Source organism: Podarcis melisellensis, assembly GCF_964234715.1.
Source record: "Podarcis melisellensis genome assembly, chromosome: 6".
In the NCBI taxonomy this organism is placed as follows: domain Eukaryota; kingdom Metazoa; phylum Chordata; class Lepidosauria; order Squamata; family Lacertidae; genus Podarcis; species Podarcis melisellensis.
Window position 1 is genome coordinate 12,702,490 of NC_138538.1, and position 20,242 is coordinate 12,722,731.

At 44.1% G+C, this 20,242-nt stretch overlaps 1 protein-coding gene and 1 long non-coding RNA gene across 5 annotated transcripts in view; one reads left to right on the plus strand and one right to left on the minus strand.

Annotated features, from left to right (window-relative positions):
• Positions 1-20,242, minus strand: part of PHACTR3 (phosphatase and actin regulator 3) — a 204,354-nt gene that overhangs the window by 95,686 nt on the left and 88,426 nt on the right. Inside the window, exons 2-4 of one of the 4 annotated variants that reach the window (XM_081916950.1) lie at positions 16,968-17,129; positions 13,033-13,110; positions 4,405-4,578 (exon numbers count right to left, since the gene is read on the minus strand). In XM_081916950.1, the coding sequence (XP_081773076.1) occupies positions 4,405-4,578; positions 13,033-13,110; positions 16,968-17,129 (414 nt within the window). The remainder of the gene's footprint in view (positions 1-4,404; positions 4,579-13,032; positions 13,111-16,967; positions 17,130-20,242) is intronic. The other 3 variants (XM_081916951.1, XM_081916952.1, XM_081916953.1) reach the window with 3 other exon arrangements.
• Positions 1-20,242, plus strand: part of LOC309373195 — a 336,584-nt gene that overhangs the window by 95,191 nt on the left and 221,151 nt on the right. The gene's annotated exons all lie outside the window — the stretch shown is intronic.

Genomic DNA, 20,242 nt, shown 5'->3' on the forward strand with positions numbered 1-20,242 from the left:
AGAAGATGGGTGGGGTGGGGTCAGGTGGCGATGTTTCTATTTTGCTTAATGTATGTAGGGTTTGGTGTCAGCATTGCTCATGCTGTTCATTTGTCTTTCTTTGGTGATGAAAGAGGTTGGGGTTGGCCTAGGGTGTGGTTGTTCATTTGTGATTGACTGTGGTGAACTTTGTTTTCGTGTGTGAGTGGTGTGGGTGGGTGTTTTGGATCAGGTTAGCCATATTGATTTGTATGCTGTTGGTGGATTATTGTCATTGTCAATGGCTTGATGAAGTGTCAACCTCTCTCTGTCAGCACTCACTGAAAAAGAATCTGAAGAAGTGTGCATGCACACGAAAGCTCATACCAAGAACTAACTTAGTTGGTCTTTAAGGTGCTACTGGAAGGAATTTTTTTTTGTTAGCACTCACTGAGAGCATCCTCATCTTAAAAAGCTAGTTACACACTAAGCAGCCAACTGAAAGCACAAAGGGTCAAACCAGGGATGGGATTTGCATGCAAGCCCACCCTCAACAATCTTGGGCACACTGGCTGCCCTGCAGATCTTTGCAGGATTGGTGCAAAGGTCTGGACGTGTGATTGAATGTGATTAGAAAGCTCTGCATTAAGCAGGAGCCCAGGCTTATCAGAGTTTGCAATTGCAGGGAAAGTTAAATCAGCCTTCTAGAGACTTGCCGATGGAGTGAAACATTGCCGTCTATTTTAAAGTCTCTGTAGAGCATGGACGGGAGCCCTTGGAGTCCTCTGCAGGCCTATCCTTGAGTGCTTTGGACTAGCTGGAATATGACCTTGAACTTGAGATAGAGCCTTTCACTTGTCTAGTAAGAGGATGGAGATATGTGACACATGAGTGCATATAGAAGCCTCTGGCTTTTGCATGGCTGTAGTTTTCCAGTGGCCATTATTTTAAAACCTTTCCAAGATCAGACTCCTCTACCGATTCCATATCCTCTATCCTCCTCCACCCCAAATGTGGGTTGTTCCTGCATAAGCTGTTCTGTAGCTCAGTTATTTTTATTCTGGAATTCCTCCTTTCATTTCATTCCTCTCCATTGTTTCTGCAGGTCGATCCCTACTGTCTGATCCACTTGCTCCATCAAGGAACTAAGCTGCTCTTTCGTAAGGAAAGACTGTGCAGCTATTTCTGCTTTGCCATCCTCTTCGCCTGCCTTCAGTGTGCTGCAAAATCTCCTCCTGCGGGTGCTGTGCTCAGGAATTCCTACGAAACAACTATGCTTCCTACAGAGGCATCCATTTCAGGCTCAGCTGGGTGAACAATTCTTCTGTCTGGGGAGCCAAATCCTCTTCAGGACTTGTCTCGGACCAGCCCAATTCATTCTCCTGCTTGTGGCAAAGGACAAGGTGGGACCTCCTGCTACCATTCCAACAGATGGCCTGACCAGAATCCTTTTTAACATGATTGATAGGACAGTGTCCTCCAGTGCATATAAGGACAGCTGCAGGGTAGCTTAGGGGCAACAGGAATGCGGCATGGCACCCACAGTTTAGCCTGTTCCTCACCTTTCAGCATCTGTCCACTGAGTCAGCCACCTCGCTCTGTCCAGCAGCCAGGTTGGCCATGCCTGAAGCAACCCTGCATCTGATGCTTAGTTGGGGCCTTTTGCTTCAAACCAAAGTCCTGGGTGTGTCTGATTAAACTGGAGGGGGAAGAGATCTCAGGAGACCTCAAACACCCATCTTGTTAGGTGGCATGGCTACCTGCTGGCTCCCTTCCTTTCAAGCTTTAGGTGAGCTAATAAGGGTTTCTCCTTTTTCCTGGTTTTCAGTTTGGTTTGGTCTCCCCCATTGACAACGCTTCGACTGTTTTATTCTGCTCTTGGTTTCATTGTATTCAGACTGGCTTTCATTGTCTTGTGAGCTGCATTTAGGACCCCAAAGTAGCATATAAATAGGCCTTCTCGGTGGGGGCACCCTGACAGTGAAATGCCCTCCCCCCCGAAATGCTCACCTGGTGCCTAAATTATGATCCCCTTGGCACCAGGTTGAGACTTCTTTGTTTCCCAGGTCATTTAATTTCAGTATGTTTTAGTGCGTTTAGATTTCAGCATAAATTGCCTTCTCTTTGGTTTATTTTAGGTTGGCTTCTAGATATTATGCTACTCTGTTTCTACATTGCTTTTCTTCATGTTTTATGTCAGTTCTATGTTTTTGTGGTGTTTCTGCAGAGATCATTTTATAAATTGCATTGTATTTGTGTTTTTATTGATTTTTGCAAAATGCCCAGGGGGCTTTGGCCCACGGGTGGTCTAGAAATGATGGAAGTAAATAAAACAAATTCTATAAATGACAACAACCCAGTACTGAGGAAGATAAAAGATATTTGTTAACCCTGATTTGTTTCCTTTTGCCTTTAAGTGGTTATAAACAGTCTTTTTCATATCTCTGAGAATACTTTTATGCATTATAACCAACATGTTAAATCACTTCACATGGAAGTTGTTTCCCTGTAGTAAACAGTTAGTAGAATCGATCGTGTGGCTTTCTTCATGCCAATAAATATGCCTAAAATAAATTATCTCTCCTGCTACTTGCACTCTTTCACTGGAGCTGAGTTGTTCCACCTTACTGGGTTACCAAAGCCTGCTTTCTTTACTTATTAGAGACATTTCTATACTGCTCAGTTACTAAGCAGTATACATAAAAACCATCCACAGAACATGGGGCAAATAAAAATTATCATAACATCAAACACTCCCTTAAAATGCCTACTGGATCAAGAAATTCTTAGTTATGCACCTGAAGTTCCACAAGGAAAGTGTCTGTATAATCAAAATTGGGAGGGAGTTCCACAGGCTTCAGCCCACTACACTGAATGCATGGCTTCTAATAGCTACAAGCCATGCAGCTGAGTCACCAACAGAGACTCCTCCAAAGATCTCAGTGATTGGGTTGGGATATAAGAGATCAGATGGTCCTTAAGCTTGTTAGGAGTTCAGCTACACTTGAGTAGGACCCTGGCAGAGACACATGCCCAACTGGCATATTCCCTCCCTCCTGGTCGATCGTTTGGGAGCTTCAAAAGCCTTCTTCTGCCCGAACATCACAGTGACTGATGCCAACAGACACCAGCGCATTTAGGGATCCGCACAGTCTTCGCAACATGCGTAACAGACCTCAGCAACTCAGCATTTTGGCTAATCTACTTTATTAACATAGAAAAACACATGGAGCACTGCAACATGGCTCCCTCTCTCTCTAGCATCAGACAGCAAAGAGAAAGAACAAAGGACAATAGTCCCACTTCATGGAACACAGTAACACAAACAACCTATCTCCGTCACTTCCCACTTTGTGGAGTCAAAACATATACCGTCATGTGATAGACAACAATCCCATGACTGCAATCATGGAGCAGGAATTCTAACAAAGGATCTGGAACCCAAATTGTAAATTAATGCTAGAATCTTGAATCTGTCCTGGTTATATATGGGCTGCCGGGGCAAGCTTTTGAGCATTGGTGCTATGTGCTGGCACCAGTCTGTCTTCATCAACAGTCTAGCCACAGCATTTCGCACCAGCTAGAGCTTCCAGACCTGGTGCAAAGGTATATGGAACATGCACATGGAGCACACTGGAATAATCAGACCTCTCTGAAAATGGCCACAGCTGGCTTTCTAGCTGCAACTGGGAAAAGACACTCCTGAGACCATCATATGAGGCTTAATCGTTGTGTGAATGCCGTGAATTGGAACAATTTAAAGGAGGCTCCAATGGGTAGCCCTAACTCCAGAAATAGAAAAGTATAAGAGAATGAAATAGTGGCACATCTAGTTCAGAGGTGGAGAAGCCGTGGCTTGCCAGATGTTATTGGACTCCATCAGTTCCAGCCAGCATGGTCAGAGGTACAGGTTTAACTTCTCTGATCCATGGGAAAATCTGTTATGACTAAACTGAGGTCCCATCTGCACTCTATATTTAAAGCAGCACCATGAATGGCCATGATTTCCCCTGAGAACAATAGGGTGCTGGGAATTGTTAGAAGACCCCTATTCCCCTCACAGAGCTACAAGTCCCAGAGTGGTTTAACATTCAATCCCTCTTCATAGGGAACTTTGGGAATCAAAGAATCTGAGGGGACTAGGGGGTCTTCTTACAACTCAGAGCACCCTTAACAAACTACACTTCTCATCATTCCTTGGGGAAATCCATGTGGCATGATACTGCTTTTAACATGTAGTACAGAGAGGGCCTGAGCTGGACAACATGCTACCTCCAGTTACATACAGTCTCGTTCCTAGTTGCTCTCAGTGAAATGGTTGAGAGCTTCTGGTCTCGGGAAGAAGAACAGGGCCAGCCCAACACTACATCCTACTGTGGCATCAAAGTGACGCAATTGCAGCTCAGCGGAATGGAAAGAAGGCCAATACCATTGCAAAGCCAATACCTGAATCTTCTCTCAGCTCTTCCGAATGCAGCTCCTCGCCAAGTGAGGTGGCATTGGTTGTGGCTGATATATGTTCCTGCCGCGTCTCTTCTGAGGTAAGTGCCTGGCATGTGGGGGATGAAGGGTCACTCAGCATTGCTCTGGTGGCACCAGTTGCTGCTTTGCTTTCAGAATCTAGGACACCATGACATTCTCTCATTAGTTAAACCATTAAGGATTTTCTGACGCCCACTTCCCATGCTACGGTTCTGGGTTAAAGGAGGGCCTCACTGGATGGTTCTCAGAAAACCAGCCTGGGAACCCCTGTTTTAAGGGTGCTGTATGCAGGTGCTCAAAACAAACCAATAAATGATGCAGTGCACTGCCTCCATAGTAGTGCTATGGGATGGACTGCCATGGAAGCATGCAGACTAGATATATACACAATGTCCTTAAATAAGTGCTGGTGGTATTCTACATGAGATACAAACACTTATCCATGTGTGGTGGAGATGCAATGTTTGGAGGGAGGGGATAATGACAGGGAGATGATAGACAGACATTCCAGTATTTCTTCGCATGCTAGTAGAGCTCAAGGTTATGCTATTCAGATAGTGAGATTGGACTATGTAGTTAGGAACAGAGTTAATTCTCATTACCTGGGGTCACCAAGCACAGAAACAGACTTAGCCCCCACTTTAAGCATAGGCCTGAAACTTTGAAGAGCCGAGACATGATTTTTCTGCCTTAAGTGGATCCTTATGTGCCACCTTAAGTGGTAGCCTTAAGTGCTAGGCTAGGACCAATGTGCTGACCATTCAGTCACCAAGTCCTGTCTTCATCTATCTTCCTCCTCCACATGGTGCTGCCTAAAGCATGTTATTTCATCCTGATGTAAGCACATAACAACAAACCCTGATGGATCAGACCAAAGGCCCATGCAGTTCAGCATCCTGTTCTCATGATGGGCAGCCAGATGACTATGGGAAGCCCACAAGCAAGACCTAAGTGCAATAGCACTTACCCTACTTGTGACCCTACTTGCAACAGGCATTCAGAGGCATACTTCATCTGACAGTGGACATAGAACATAGCTCTTGTGGCCAGCAGCCATTGATAACCTTAAAGGTAAAGGTAAAGGGACTCCTGACCATTAGGTCCAGTCGTGGCCGACTCTGGGGTTGTGGCGTTCATCTCGCTTTATTGGCTGAGGGAGCTGGCATACAGCTTCTGGGTCATGCGGCCAACATGACTAAGCCACTTCTGGCGAACCAGAGCAGCACAGGAAACACTGTTTACCTTCCCGCCGGAGCAGTACCTATTTATCTACTTGCACTTTGACATGCTTTCAAACTGCTAGGTTGGCAGGAGCAGGGACCGAGCAACAGGAGCTCACCCCGTCACAGGGATTTGAACCGCCGACCTTCTGATCGGCAAGTCCTAGGCTCTGTGGTTTAACCCACAGTGCCACCCGTATCCCTATTGATAACCTTACCTTTCATGAATTTGTCTAATCCACATGGCAGGACCAGCTCTCAAACAGATTCACCAGTTTACTTTCTTGCATATATAGTGAGAACAAAACCCACATCATTTGGAAGCGCAATTGTGGTACAGGTGAAATGTATCCCTGAACATAAGTGGGCCCATCTCTCACTGGCAAGGACTGGGGGAGGAATGAACTTTGACTTTGTGTGTGCAGAGCATACAGAAGTACACTGTATCTCCCTGGCTTCCTTGCTAGGCATTTTGCTAGGTTGAAATTAACTGAGTTTATAAGATATTTCCTCATCTTAGGAATGAGAATGGCCTTGTTGAATGCATTTCTTGTACGTTTTAAAGCAACTACTTAAGCTCTTCTTGCCTCTTGCCTCTTTCATGGCAGCTGGAGTGAAGTAAGCTGCGTAATGGAAGTTGAATTTCTTTCTTTCCATTACAGACCACTAGAGGAGACCATAGGATGCTTTTGATCACATAGAAGTTGAAGCGCCCGATAAGGGAGGTGCAAGGACAGAGCAAACCAAAATAGCTCAAGGCTGTATGCTTTCCCTTATTAGTGCATGTAGATATATCCCTACTCTCCCAAACAATTTAACCCAACTCCATGGGATTTATTTATTTTTTGCTTGCTTTTTATTAGTTTACTATCAACATGGTTCGTATGATTACAGTATACAGAACCATATGGGCGATTAGGGAATTTCTTAAAAGGCAAATGAGAAATCAGCACCAGGGACAGTTCCCTAAGTCTGAGAATACAACACGATGCAGGCTGCAGCATGCGTTACAAAATGTATTCACAGAAGGCAAACTTGGGTAGGTATTAGCATGCAGCACATGGAACAAGTAAGATTTGCCTTCTCTGTGCACATGTTAGAATGTAGCTATCAGACACACCTTTCCAGTATATGTACACTGAGTATACACAAACCAAAATCCCACAAAGAGTCTTGTGGCACCTTAAAGGCTAACAGATTTATTATGGCATAAGCTTTTGTTGACCACAGTCCCCATCAGCAGATGCAAGGAGTGACATCCTCAGATGTTACCTGACAGCTGATGACCTCATTCAATGCCTCTGATGAAATGGGTTGTACTCCTAAAATGATTATGCTATGCTAAATGTGTTGGTCTTTAAATTGTCACAATACCCTTTGTTGTTTTGCTACAAGAGACCAATGTAGGCCATTTCTCTGGAAATTTTGTTTTTTAATAAAACAAAAACAAAAAACTCTCAATGTATGTGATTGTCAGACATGACACATGTATTGCAAACTCAAAGAAGAGTGTTCCCTCCAAAAACTGTAAAATGTGAAGCCATGGAGAAAAAAAACCTAACCTATGAAGATATATGCTGTTTTGATGTGAGAGCAGGTCTATAGTATTCATTCAAGTCAGCCACTGACATTTTCCTATGTATAATTTAAATTACATAAAATGTGTACACAATTTGATTTTTCTTTTAAAAAGGAAAAAATAAACCCAGCCGGGATCCATTTTCAGAAAACAGAAAGAAATATATATACTTCTGTTTTCAATACCTGTGTTTCCCATGCGCAAGCTTACATGGGAGTCACATTTTTAAAAATCACCTTTACTGTGTGTTGATCTAACATGATAGGATCCCAAATAATTCAGAAGATAGGGGTGGTGGAGGAAACCATTAGGCCAGTGTAAACAATATACTGAGGGTTGAGAATCCTTCATTATTTTTTGCTCCAAGCCAGAGCGTTGCCATGTTTTCCTTACTGAGACTGGTCTTCCTTCAACCTCCCTGCCTCAGAAATAATAGGCTCAGCACTATAATCCAAACCAAAGCAATTACTGGAAGAGGAACATGGGTGAGGAACCTGGAATGATCTCCGGCCAGAGAATTCACATCCCTCCATTTGAGACACCCTTCACCAGAAGCTGATGACAAGACCGGCTTATCCTTGTTACTATTTCATTACAAGTTTCTGGAGTGGTGATTGAAAGGAGTTTCTATGGAGCTCAACTCAACCCCCCCCCCCCCCCGTTTCATCAAGGGCACTCAGACCCAGCATTTCACACTGCTCGCAATCTGAGGACATGGGGAAACCTAGTCTGCATGCTGCAGAGCTCCCAGTGCAACATTTTTATAGGCTGAGCTCGCCCACTCTGCCTCGTAATCACGTTCGGAGAAAAGTTACTGTTCTTAAAATAGCCTTTGCAGCAGCACAGTTGCTATGATACGCTGCGAGGAGGGAGAGAAGGGAGTTCATTGCCTACGTTTCAACTCATTGTGAAGCCAGCCCATACATAGTCATTGGCATATTAACTGCCACCCGCATTGTTTGCTGCCCGTGTCTTTTGTCTTTCCTTTCTTGTGCACTATAAAATCTGGTCATTTGGGTGACACCCTACACTTTTGTAGCAGAGACAAGCTGCAGAAATGTGGGGAGGGGAGGAATCCCCATCAGCGTTTACTTTGTATTCTGAGGAGCCATAAGAGGAAAGTGGTCCTGTGGTGTTTACAAGGAAAGCAGTGGCATGGGTTTTGAAGGCGAGCAGCGTTGGTGGTGAGACACGGGTGGCGCTCTGGGTTAAACCACAGAGCCTAGGACTTGCCGATCAGAAGGTCAGTGGTTCGAATCCCCGCGACGGGGTGAGCTCCCGTTGCTCGCTCCCTGCTCCTGCCCACCTAGCAGTTCGAAAGCATGTCAAAGTGCAAGTAGATAAATAGGTACCGCTCCAGCGGGAAGGTAAACGGTGTTTCCGTGCACTGCTCTGGTTCACCAGAAGCGGCTTAGTCATGTTGGCCACATGACCCGGAAGCTGTACTCCGGCTCCCTTGGCCAGTAAAGCGAGATAAGCACCGCAACCTCAGAGTCAGTCACGACTGGACCTAATGGTCAGGGGTCCCTTTACCTTTACCTTAGCTTTGGTGGTGCAGGAGGTGAGCAGAGCTGTAGCTCAGAATACAGTATCTGCTCTGCATGCAGAAGGCCTCAGATTCCCATCTCCAGGTATGGCTAGAGAAGACCCCTGCCTAAAACCTATTGCTAGTCACTGTTAGCAGTATGTGTGGTGTCAGGTGCATGCAGGAGAAGTGAGTGAAGATGCGCAGCGCAGTGCGCCCTCCTGGCTTACGAAGAGAGAGCTGGAGGCCATGCAGACGCATTAGCAGAGTCCATCCTTCCGTTGTCTCCCCCTTCTGGTAAGTAACAGGGATGTTACTGCTGGGAGGTCAAGGGCAACAGCCACTCCTGGATGTGTGTAAGTGAGAGAAAGAGCGAGACAGGGAGCAAGGGAAGGAGAGCTGTATCTGTGGTCTGTATGCATGTGAACTCATGCATGTGCATGAGTGTGTGGTGTGTGAGAGACAGGGAATATAAGAATATAAGAACCCTGCAGGATCAGGCCAGTGGCCCATCTAGTCAGTCAGTCAGTCAGCTTTATTGCACATAGCCAAAGACTGCCGCAATGTACACAGAATCCTTCAACAACTAAAAGAAAATATGCTGGATTGCTACAAAAAACTTAAAACATTTATGTTATCAAGACATTACACAGAGGTATAAAAGTACCTTAATCTACAAATTAAGACATTAAACAATAAAATTTATAAGCTAAAATTATCACATGGCCACTAATATATTTAAAAAATGATGTTAATTAATACAGTGTGCAATTATATTCGGAGTTTGGTGATAAGGATAAAATATAGCTTGATGTAAATAGGGTCAAATAAATTCATCTCCTTTACAGCTGATGGCTACCTTGGCTATATAATTTGCTCTAATTTTCCTAGCGGCAGTTGCAAAGAGTGCTACACGCCAGGTCACATACTTATCTGTGTCTGCGAGGAGATATAAAATCATGTCAGAGGGGTTTTGGCCAGGGGAATTTGTCATTATAGGTGCTAAAATTCTTTCTCTTGCATCATAATATAAGGGGCAGTGCAAGATATAATGCATAACACGTTTGTTTGTTGGTATGCCTCTTTCGTTTGTTGGTATGCCTCTGTTCGTTTGTTGGTATAAGGCAAACACGTTCGTTTGTTGGTATGCCTCTTTGTCTCCCATCGGCCCATCTAGTCCAACATCCTTTTTCTCACAGTGGCCAGCCAGATGTCTATAGGAAGCCCCCAAGCAGAAGCCGAATGCAATAACATGTCCTCCACCCGCAGTTCGCATCAACTGATGTTGTGGCTAGCAGCCAGAGATACCCCTCCATGAGAGAGTTAGTGTGGAGTGGCCTCAACTGTTTGGACCATGCCCATATGCATTATTCAAACAAAGAATGCAGCCTTTAAGCCAAAAAAAAAAAAAGGCTGGCTAGCCACTCCTGAAGTACAGGTCAAGTAAGCGAAGGGGAAACAGGTCCCCGGACATGGCAAAACAGGGAAATTTAAGGAGAGGTGAAGGAGAGGACACGGGAGCCACACAGAAAGAACAAGCAAAAAATGACAGAGGCAGAACTTGCAAGTAGCTTATTCTTCAAACAAAGCATCCACTGAGAGAAAAAGAGATGGACAAAGAGGGGTGGGGATTCATTACGGTGGACAGGGACAGGGAGGAGATGCACAAGAAGGGCTAGTTGGATTCTAGAGATCCCCCTGAGCCTAGCAAAGGATCTCTGGTTGATGGGACTGTGTTCTAGTTTAGCTTCTGGAACTCAAAGTATAGTGCTCTCCCTTCCAGAGCCAGCCCAATACATTTTGATACCAGAGTTTCTCTACCTTCCATCCAACCCACATGGAGATGATAATTCCTCTCTTCCTCTATATGCCCCACATCTTAGTGCTGCCTGAAGCCAGTTGCTTCACCCTGTTTCCGCCAACACCGCCCCTGATACCTGATACACAGCATTTCCTAGGACATGCTCAACTCTGCAGTTGGATTTCAGGTGCTTCACATTGGATTAGATGCATCTCTCTCTCTCTTTCTCTCTCTCTCTCTCTCAACCTATAATTTATTAGGGTTTTCACATTATTACAATAGAACAACCCATTCTTCATTCCCTCTTCCCTCTCTTAGCTTCTCTCCTTCTGTTAAGTTCCATCCCTGCATTGTCTTCCCACTGCTTCTAGCTGTGGGCATTACTCAGTTAAGAGCTAAAAAAAAAGTCACCCAAAATCTCTCCAAAGCTTGACTTTTTACTGCATTTCTAGATATTATCTGGTCATTTTTGTGCATGAAGCCAGGAGGAAAAGGAAGCATCAGAAACACCCCCAAGGGGATCCAATTTGGGCACAAACATTTTGATACTTCAGCACAACGTCCTTTAATCAACTATGTTTCTGTATACTTTTAAATGTATTTAAACAGCTTCAAAGCTGAGAAGACTGTAATGTTTATGTAACGATATCTGAAGCTTTTTGTATTCTCAGCTCTTCACTGGATGCCTGATCCTACACGCTATAAATTTGCAGGAGCTGATCGCAACTCCGCAACAAAACTGTTCAGTTTATTGAGACCCCTTTCGGGTGTCTGTTAAGGAAACCTACAGATCTGATAATTATTGTTCATACTTCAGTGCAGTTACCTCCAATTTTCCATTTTGAAGCTATAATCATATCTGCATTTATGTCATACTTTAAAGTGCTTGAAACACTTTGCACAGATCATCTCAGAAATTCCTGCAAACACAACTGGAAGTTGTCATATACTACGTATGGTGGTAGGATTTTGTGTTTTCGGTGCAATAAGATAATGTAACAGTAATGCATTTTACACTGGGCTTGTGATTTCTGCATTGCAGGGGGTTGGACTAGATGACCCTTGAGGTCCCTTCCAGCTCTACAGTTCTATGATTCCACTTTTAGTAACTGTGGCGTTCCTCTGGTACAACAGACGCTCCAGCGCCTTCCAAGATTTAATGCACTTTGCTGAGCGTAATAATGCAGATCTGACAACCGCAAGCCCTTGCATTAAAACAGTGCTTAATTGCAAAAGATGAGGATGTAACTGCCGCTTATCTAGGAACAGGCTTATGGACAGTTCTTTAAAAAGACATTGTGGGTGAATTTTAAACAGAGGTTAATAAACAGCATGTGTTACTAAAACTGTAAAGTACCCCCCCCCCCCCCGAGACTCAAGGCATCCATCGTGTTGGGAAGGAAGAACATGGATCATGCTAGATTGCTCTTGGCGTCCCATTATTCAAACTCTCCTGCCTAGACAGACGGTGTTGTGTTGTAAATTTGCTCACTCGAAGCTTTCTTTGGCAACATAGGACCATGGCAAAGACGAGAATGAAACAAAAAACAACACCCCAGTTCTTGCTCTTCTCTTCTCCAGAGATGTTTGGAAGAGAAGAGGAAAGTGGAATAGAGGAGAAGGCAAATGTGTGATGGAGTCAATGGTGTAACCACGCAAGCCATGCCAATGACAGAGCAGAGGTACAGAAATTATTGGCTAAAAAATGATGCACGAGTTTCCTTGCCTCTGTTTGTTTTAAATATTGAACGAGAAATGGGTTAACCATTAGAGTAAGGCACGGTTGGGGAACCTGTGGCGCTCCAGATGTTGCTGGACAACAGCTTCCATCATCTAAGGCCATTGGCCATGTTAGCTACAGCTGATGGGAGTTAGAATCAGGGTGGTGTAGTGGTTAGAGTGTTGGACTAAGACTTGGGAAACCAGGCTTCGAATCTTCACCCAGCCATGAGGTTCAGTGAGTGACTTTGGGTGAGTCGTTTCCTCTCAGTCTAATGTGCGTCACAGGGGTATTGTGAGGATAAAATGGGTAGGGGAAGGACCATGTACATCACTTTGTGCTCCTGGAAGGAAAGATGGGCTGCAGGTGTTTTAAAAAATATAACATCTGGAGGGACTTCAGAAATGTCACAGAAATTGGAGGATGGTTTCTCAGCATGTATGTGTGTTGCATGTGGGTTTTACAGAAACAAAATGTGGTGTTGTTGTTATTTTGATATAATGTTTACATGGCAAAATGTCTTCCAAGCTGAAAATCACCTATACAATCTATACAGATGCCTTCACTACAGACAGAAGGAAAACACTGGGGGGGAGGCATTAGTCTAGACCCCCATCATTGTTCTCCCTGAGTGCTAAAATACCTATCTAAAATAATTGAGTTGTTTGTTTTAAACAGTGAGGTCCCTTCCAGTTTCCTATGGCAAGGAGTGGGGGGAATAAAAATACAAAGATTGTTTTCACTTGCCTTGTTCCATAATTTCCAGCAGGCCTTTCTTAATAAGTTCGTCCCGACCTTGCCTTGTGGTTGTCTTCTTCTCTAACACTGCAAAAAGGGGTGGTGTGGGGTGAGCATGGTCAACATGGAACATCAGAGCAGACAGACCGTGGAAATGAAGAACACAAGAAGCCTGCATGAATGGGTGACGGATGTCACGCTTGAAGGATGACACAGCAAGTGAGAGGTTAAACGCAGTGTCTCTCTTTCTCACCCTTCCCACCTCCCATTGATCAGACTGCCTTACGCATTCTTAACTTTTGTATCCCACCCTTCTTCCAAGTTCTTTAGGGCAAATGGACATGGGGGATAATTCTGAAGTCAACCAATGACCTCATGGTGGAATGGGGATTCCAAAGTCTTCAGATCCAGCCCTCTGTCGACTACACCACACTAGCTTATAGGATCGCACAGACACACAGTGTAAAGTGGCTTCTGCCTTCACAGAAAGTCCCATCTCTCCTCCCAGCATCTCACAAGCTTCGAATCATGACTCAAAGACTTGGGCAAGTTCCCTAGTCCAACTCTCCCCCCAACCCCGGAGCAAAAGACATAGCAAGAAAGGCTTAGATCCTGTGATACTATGGAATAATACTACGTCAGAGAATTGTAGGAAGTCCAAAATGGCATTTGCATCATAGTTTCCCACTGTAGATGATGTCCAGCAGACCATACTCTGTTGGAGGGGACCGGGTGTTGCTCAGAGCTGAATGTCTGATGTTAGAGACAAACTGAGGACAAATAACCTCATTTCGCTCCATAAGCAGGTTTCTAAAACATAATAAAAGCTTTGCTGGATCAGGCCAACAGCCCATGTAGTCCAACATCTTTTTCTCACAGGGGACAACCAGATACCTATGGAAAACCTGCAAGCAGGAACCAAGTGTAAGAACATTCTCCCCTCCTGTAGTTGTTTCCCAACAACTGGTATTCAGAAGTATTCTGTCTCCAACAGTTGAGGCACCATGGTTAGTAACTAGCCCCACCCTTCTATGAATTTGTCCAACCCTCCATTCAAGCCATCCAAACTGGTGGCTATCACTTCTCCCTGTGGTAATGAATTTTGTAGTTAAGCTATGTACACTTTGAATAAATACTTTTTTGGTCTGTCCTGAACCTTCCAACATTCAGCTTCCCTAGATGTCCATGATTCTAGACAGTTGAGACAGACTGCCAGGCTAGATGGAATTCTGATCTTATCAAGCAAGGTAATGTTTATGCTAAAGCCGGGCCTTTTTTTCAGCTGGAACTCACTGGACTCAGTTCTGGCACCTCTCAAGTGGGCATTCATGGTGAGTTCCGGCACCTTTTTTTTCTAGAATAATAGTACAGTTGTACCTTGGAAATCAAACAGAACCTGTTCTGTTCAACTTCCAAAATGTTTGGAAACCAAAAGTGGGGCTTCTGATTGGCTGCAGGAAGTTCCTGCAGCCAATTGGAAGCCGTGTAACCCGTGTGGGACATTCAGGTTCCAAAATAACATTCAAAAACCAGAACACTCACTTCCGGGTTTTGAACATTCGGGAGCTGATTTGTTCGGGAGCCAAGGCATTTGAGATCAAAGATAAGACTGTACTGTGCTAAAGTTAGTTTTGCAATGCCAGGACATAAATAATTCCCCTAGCATCACCCCCCACCCCCCGCTGACCAAAAGGGGGAAACCCAACCCTTCCAGGATGTTTTTTTGGGAAAGAATTCTACAATATTCCCTGTTTAGGGAAGCTTTTAATGTTTAATGGGTTATTGTATTTTAGTGTTTTGTTGGAAGCTGCCCAGAGTGGCTGGGGAAACCCTGCCAGATGGGCAGGGTATAAATAATAAATTATTATTATTATTATTATTATTATTATTATTATTATTATTATTATTTACTATGAGGGGGGGGACCCAAACCAGAGTGGATCCCACTAGCCTTTCCACATCCTGACAGCATGGCCTTTGCATTTCCTAATGGAAAGAACAAGGAAAAGACACACAGCTGGATGGAACCACAAGTCTTGCTGAGAAAAGTTCAACGAGGAGCTAAATGCAAGCAGGAAAAGCTCAATTTGGCTCATAGCTTGCTGTGGAGCCGCATAATAACAGCTTGACTACTCCAGTAACTGCTTGTAAGAATTCCTAACCTTTGTTTCCTTTCAGCTAGGCAAGGCCTAGCAACGCTTATTAAAGCCCGTTTTTCAGCTCTGTTGAAAAGGGATAACAAGCAGCAGGGATATTGAGGGAGGGGGCAAAAACCCCACCTCCATATTTTAGACCATATGTGGTTGCATTCCTCAGGGCTGTCAATATTTCTGGCCAACTCACTGGTTCTGCAATGAGTCACTGTCATTATAAACCAATCATTAGGTCTAGCTACTAAATAAGCTATGAGTTCTCCTGTGTTAATATGAGGTATTCAAAACCACTTTTAAATAATCCTAAAATACAGAAGTTTTAATTCTTTTTTTTTTCTTGTTTTGCAACTGAATCCTTAATCCTTGGCCTTTAAGCCTTACTGAGCATCGTGACTTTCTTCGTCCTCACTCCCCACAAACACTTTTTGCAGTAAAATGCTATTTCTGACCACAAGGTTACTCACTTATTATTTATTGAAGTATCTGCCCCTTCTTTTAACCAAAGGGCTAGTGAGAGATACAGCATTTCTAAAAGAACAGAAATCTAAGCCAGAAAGATAAATTATACCTGGTATATATTTAAAGTGATTTTTTTTTGTTTTTTCATGATACCTGTGAAGGCCTTCGTTTGCATTCCTGGGCAAGGGCCCCCGACTTTGAGGGGGGGAATCAGTACCCATAAAAACAGTGGTTCTCAACCTTTCTGAATCCATGGTGCCCCTGACCAACCACATCCTTTCTGTAGCTTCCTTGTGGGAGCCACTTACACTGGGGTTCCACTACAGAAGGTGTATAAGTGTGGATTCCCCCGTTCTGCCCCCCCATACCCCTCATGCCTTAACCAGAGGGGGTGACTAGAAAAAGCCATCATGAGGTGAGATTTTTCCTGCCAAACAGTGCATGCAATCAGCCTTAAACTTTTATAACCAGGGCCTTCATGGCTCTGCGATAAACTTTGAAGAAAGAAAAAGAAAAAAGAAAATCTTTAGGAAGGAAGTCTGGAATCTGCAGCAAGTAAATATTTACATTATCAATGTTTTTTGCTTAATTTATTCCGTTTCTCCTGGTCTGTGGAGACTCAGAACTACACAGGGCATGTTAAGGTAAAAGGTAAAGGTAAAGGACCCCTGGACGGTTAATCCAGTCAATGGCGACTTTCAGGCCAATGGAGCTGGCGTTTGTCCACAGTTTTCCGGGTCATGTGGCCAGCATGACTAAACCACTACTGGTGCACAAAGGACTGTGACAAGTGCCAGAGTGCATGGAAACACCGTTTACCTTCCCACTGCAGCGGTACCTATTTATCTACTTGCACTGGTGTGCTTTCGAACTGCTAGGTTGGAAGGAGCTGGGACAGAACAATGGGAGCTCACTCCATTGTGGGGATTCGAACCGCCAACCTTCCGATCAGCAAGCCCAAGAGGCTCAGTAGTTTAGACCACAGCGCCACCCACGTCCCTAGGAAGCATGTTAAACCCTTCCCATGACCACCTGAAATCACCCTGAACAGCCAAGCTCCTGTGCTTTCTTCAGGGACTACCTACAGAATTTCAAGCCTATCCCTGCTATCATGGGGGGTTGAAACTTTCTTTTAAAATAATAAAAACTGATATTCTCCAAAAGCCATGTTTTGCGATCTACGAAACATTTCTCTGCTTTTTCTGCACTTGACTATGCACGGTCCAGCTTATGCTTTACAAATGTGATCTTAAGACAAGCAAATCCTGCCTCTTTTTTGCCATAATACATGTTCCTGGCCAAAGTAAAAATAAATATATTTCCCCCACTTACCTGCTGACGTCTGTTTTAGTTTCTCGTTTTTCTTTTTCCTCCATTTCCATGGCTTGAAGATCCTGCCCAACGTGGCTAGCTTGCTGTTCCTTCGGACGGGAGGAGTTCGAATCCCTGAGACCAGATATTCGGAACGCACCGCAGGGGATGGATCCATCTCCTCTGAGAAGGGAGAGGAAACAAAATTGATGGTTAAGGAAAATGAGAGAAATATTGAACAGGCTGAAGTGCATCAAGTTTTGATATCAAGAACAGGGCTGGATTAAATAAGAATGTTCTTAGGGCATCAAGTTCAGGGGGGCACAATAGAATTTTTCCATTGCCAGATTTTTAACATTAATGGTCACAAATTGCTCAAGCTGAGCGTTCATTTTCTCAGTTGAAGTACAGTGGTGCCTCGCAAGACGAAATTAATTCGTTCCATGAGTCTTTTCGTCTTGCACGGTTTTTTGTCTTGTGAAGCACGGTCAGTCGCAACTGCACCTCTTCAAGCGGTTTTAAGAAAAAAGGAAACAAACTCGCAAGACGTTTTCATCTTGCAAAGCAAGCCCATAGGGAAAATCGTCTTGCGAAGCAACTCAAAAAACGAAAAACTCTTTCGTCTTGCGAGGTACCACTGTATATTTTAAAAACCCAACAGAACAACAACAACAACTACTACTACTACTACTAATAATAATAATAATAATAATAATTTTTTATTTATACCCCGCCCTTCCTGGTTCAAAAACCGGGCTCAGGGCGGCTAACAACAAATTTAAAACACTTAATTGTAAAAGCAGCATAAAATACAGTATAAAAACATAACAATAAAATTCAAAATTTAGAAATCAATTTAGGGGAAATAAGCATTAGATAACCCCCAGGGCTAGCTGGCTGAATTGGTCCTACTTGGGCCAGAGAGGAGGCCAGGGGAGAATTAGTTGTGGGGTCTCAGAGTGGGTAATCTTCATAAAATCTTCATAAAACTATGAACCAAGGAAGCCTGGATGCCTTCTCTATACTAAGTATAGAAGCAGACGTGTTATGTAAGACTAGTTGTAAGGATTTGATCAAAGACTTTGCAGTTAGAAAAAGTAAGAGATTTTTCCACCAAATATACATAAAGTAGAAGTATACCAAAAACAAAAACAAACCAACAACATTATTTTCCATCTTGCTGTAGGTTTTGTTTCATTTTGAAAAATATGATTTTATTTTACGGTTTATTATTGCTTATATTTTGAATAAGATAGATGGGGGGCACCAAAATCTTTTAAGTGCTGAGGGCCTCTAAAGGTCTTAATCTGGCCTTGATCAAGTAGGACCAGGGGGCATTATTTTCTGCAATAGACTGATCTCTAAGTTGCAGCAAGAAAGGCAACAAGAAAACATGCAGAGTTGCTGCCCAAATTCTACCTCAAGTGAAATTTCAGGTGAAACCCTACCTGAACCTCACAGAAAATGTTGGCTTGTTTGTCAGGCGTGGCTATTGGTACCATCAGCTATGATTAGCCTTTGGGGGAAGTCCCTAGAGTATCTGCTATTCCACACACAAAACTACAATTCCTAGAGTGGTCTAATACTCAGTTCTTCTTCCCAAGGCACTCTGGGAATTGCAGCTCTGTGGGAGGAATAGGTAAAGGTAAAGGTACCCCTGCCCGTATGGGCCAGTCGTGTCCGACTCTAGGGTTGCGCACTCATCTCGCTCAAGAGGCCGGGAGCCGGCGCCATCCGAAGATACTTCCAGGTCACGTGGCCAGCGTGATAAAGCTGCAACTGGCAAGCCAGCACCAGTGCCGCACATGGAAACGCCGTTTACCTTCCCACTATAAAGCGGTACCTATTTATCTACTTGCACTTAGGGGTGCTTTCGAACTGCTAGGTGGGCAGGAGCTGGGACCGAACGACGGGAACTCACCCCGCCGCGGGGATTCGAACCGCCGACCTTACGATTAGCAAGTACTAGGCACTGACGTTTTACCCACAGCGCCACCCGCGTCCCAGCGGGAGGAATAGGGGTTTCCTAATAACGCTGAGCACCATTAGCAAACTACAGCTCCCAGAATTCTTTGGGAGAAGCCATGACGGTCTAATGCAGACCCTCCAAGTGTCCTTATTTTCCAGGGGTGTCACTGATTTAGAGAAGCTGTCCCAGTTTCTGATTTGATCCTGGAATGTCATGCTATTCCTTAGGACGTCCCTATTTTCCTTGGAGGAATCTTGGAGGGTATGGAGTTAGCTGAACCCCAAGCCATCTGAAAGCAAACCTGTATAGGGAAGGGTTTTTTAAAAATGTTTTATTGTGCTTTTATATATGTTGGAGGCTGCCCAGAGGTTCTGGGGCAACCCAATAAGATGTGTGGGGTATAAAGAGTAAAATTATCAGTATGGAACAGGACGTCCCTATTTTCATCAGAGAAACATTATGTTAATGTGGTATCATAGTGCTTTCAGTGTATGCTGTGAGCGTGGCCTATGGCAGGACATTGTGGGAAATCTAAAATGCCTTCTAGCTTCCCATTGCAGATCATACCAGTACTGATGGCCACTGCTGCTTCCAGTACCACACCTAAGCTCTCCAGAGGTGGGTAATAATGTTCAGGAAGTCCAGCAGACAATGTTTTGCTGGACCTTAACACTCAGTTCTTCTTCCTAAGGAACTCTGGGAATTGTCCCTCTGAGAAGGGAAATGAGGGTCTCCGAACAACTTTCTGAACCAATAACAAACTACTGTTGATGTGTAGGTGGGTTCCCACGAGGCAAGACACAGTGATAACAGCAAGACCCTTTATTGAACTAACAGAACTGGACAACAGGGGCAAAGCAACTGCTTATTTACATTTCCGAAGCTCTGTGCCACCCCCACTCCCAACGTGATTGGCTGTCTAAACTTCCAAGCTGCGAATCGTAACTCAGAGTTTAAGGGCCAATGACAGAGGCCCAAATCCTGAATTGTTGGATATCATGTATCGAATCACAACACAGGGGCTCAGAATCCTTAGTCTAGACTCAAGCTCAGGCAAACACAGACCACTGAATACATAACAACAGTCTTCATAATGCAGGGGGGAGAGCCACAGCTGTTTATCATACTGCTTTATAGTGCAGATGGGGTCTCAGACTCTATGGATCTATACATGGAATGAGAATATGATTGGATACCAAACCTCAGCCAGTGTCAATAGCTCCAAGAAGCCGCTATTGACTAGTCCTGCCAAGATCCTCTCCCTTTGCCACATTTGTTTCTAGACAGAGCTCATTTTCACACTTAATAATAGGTCCTCATATGACTA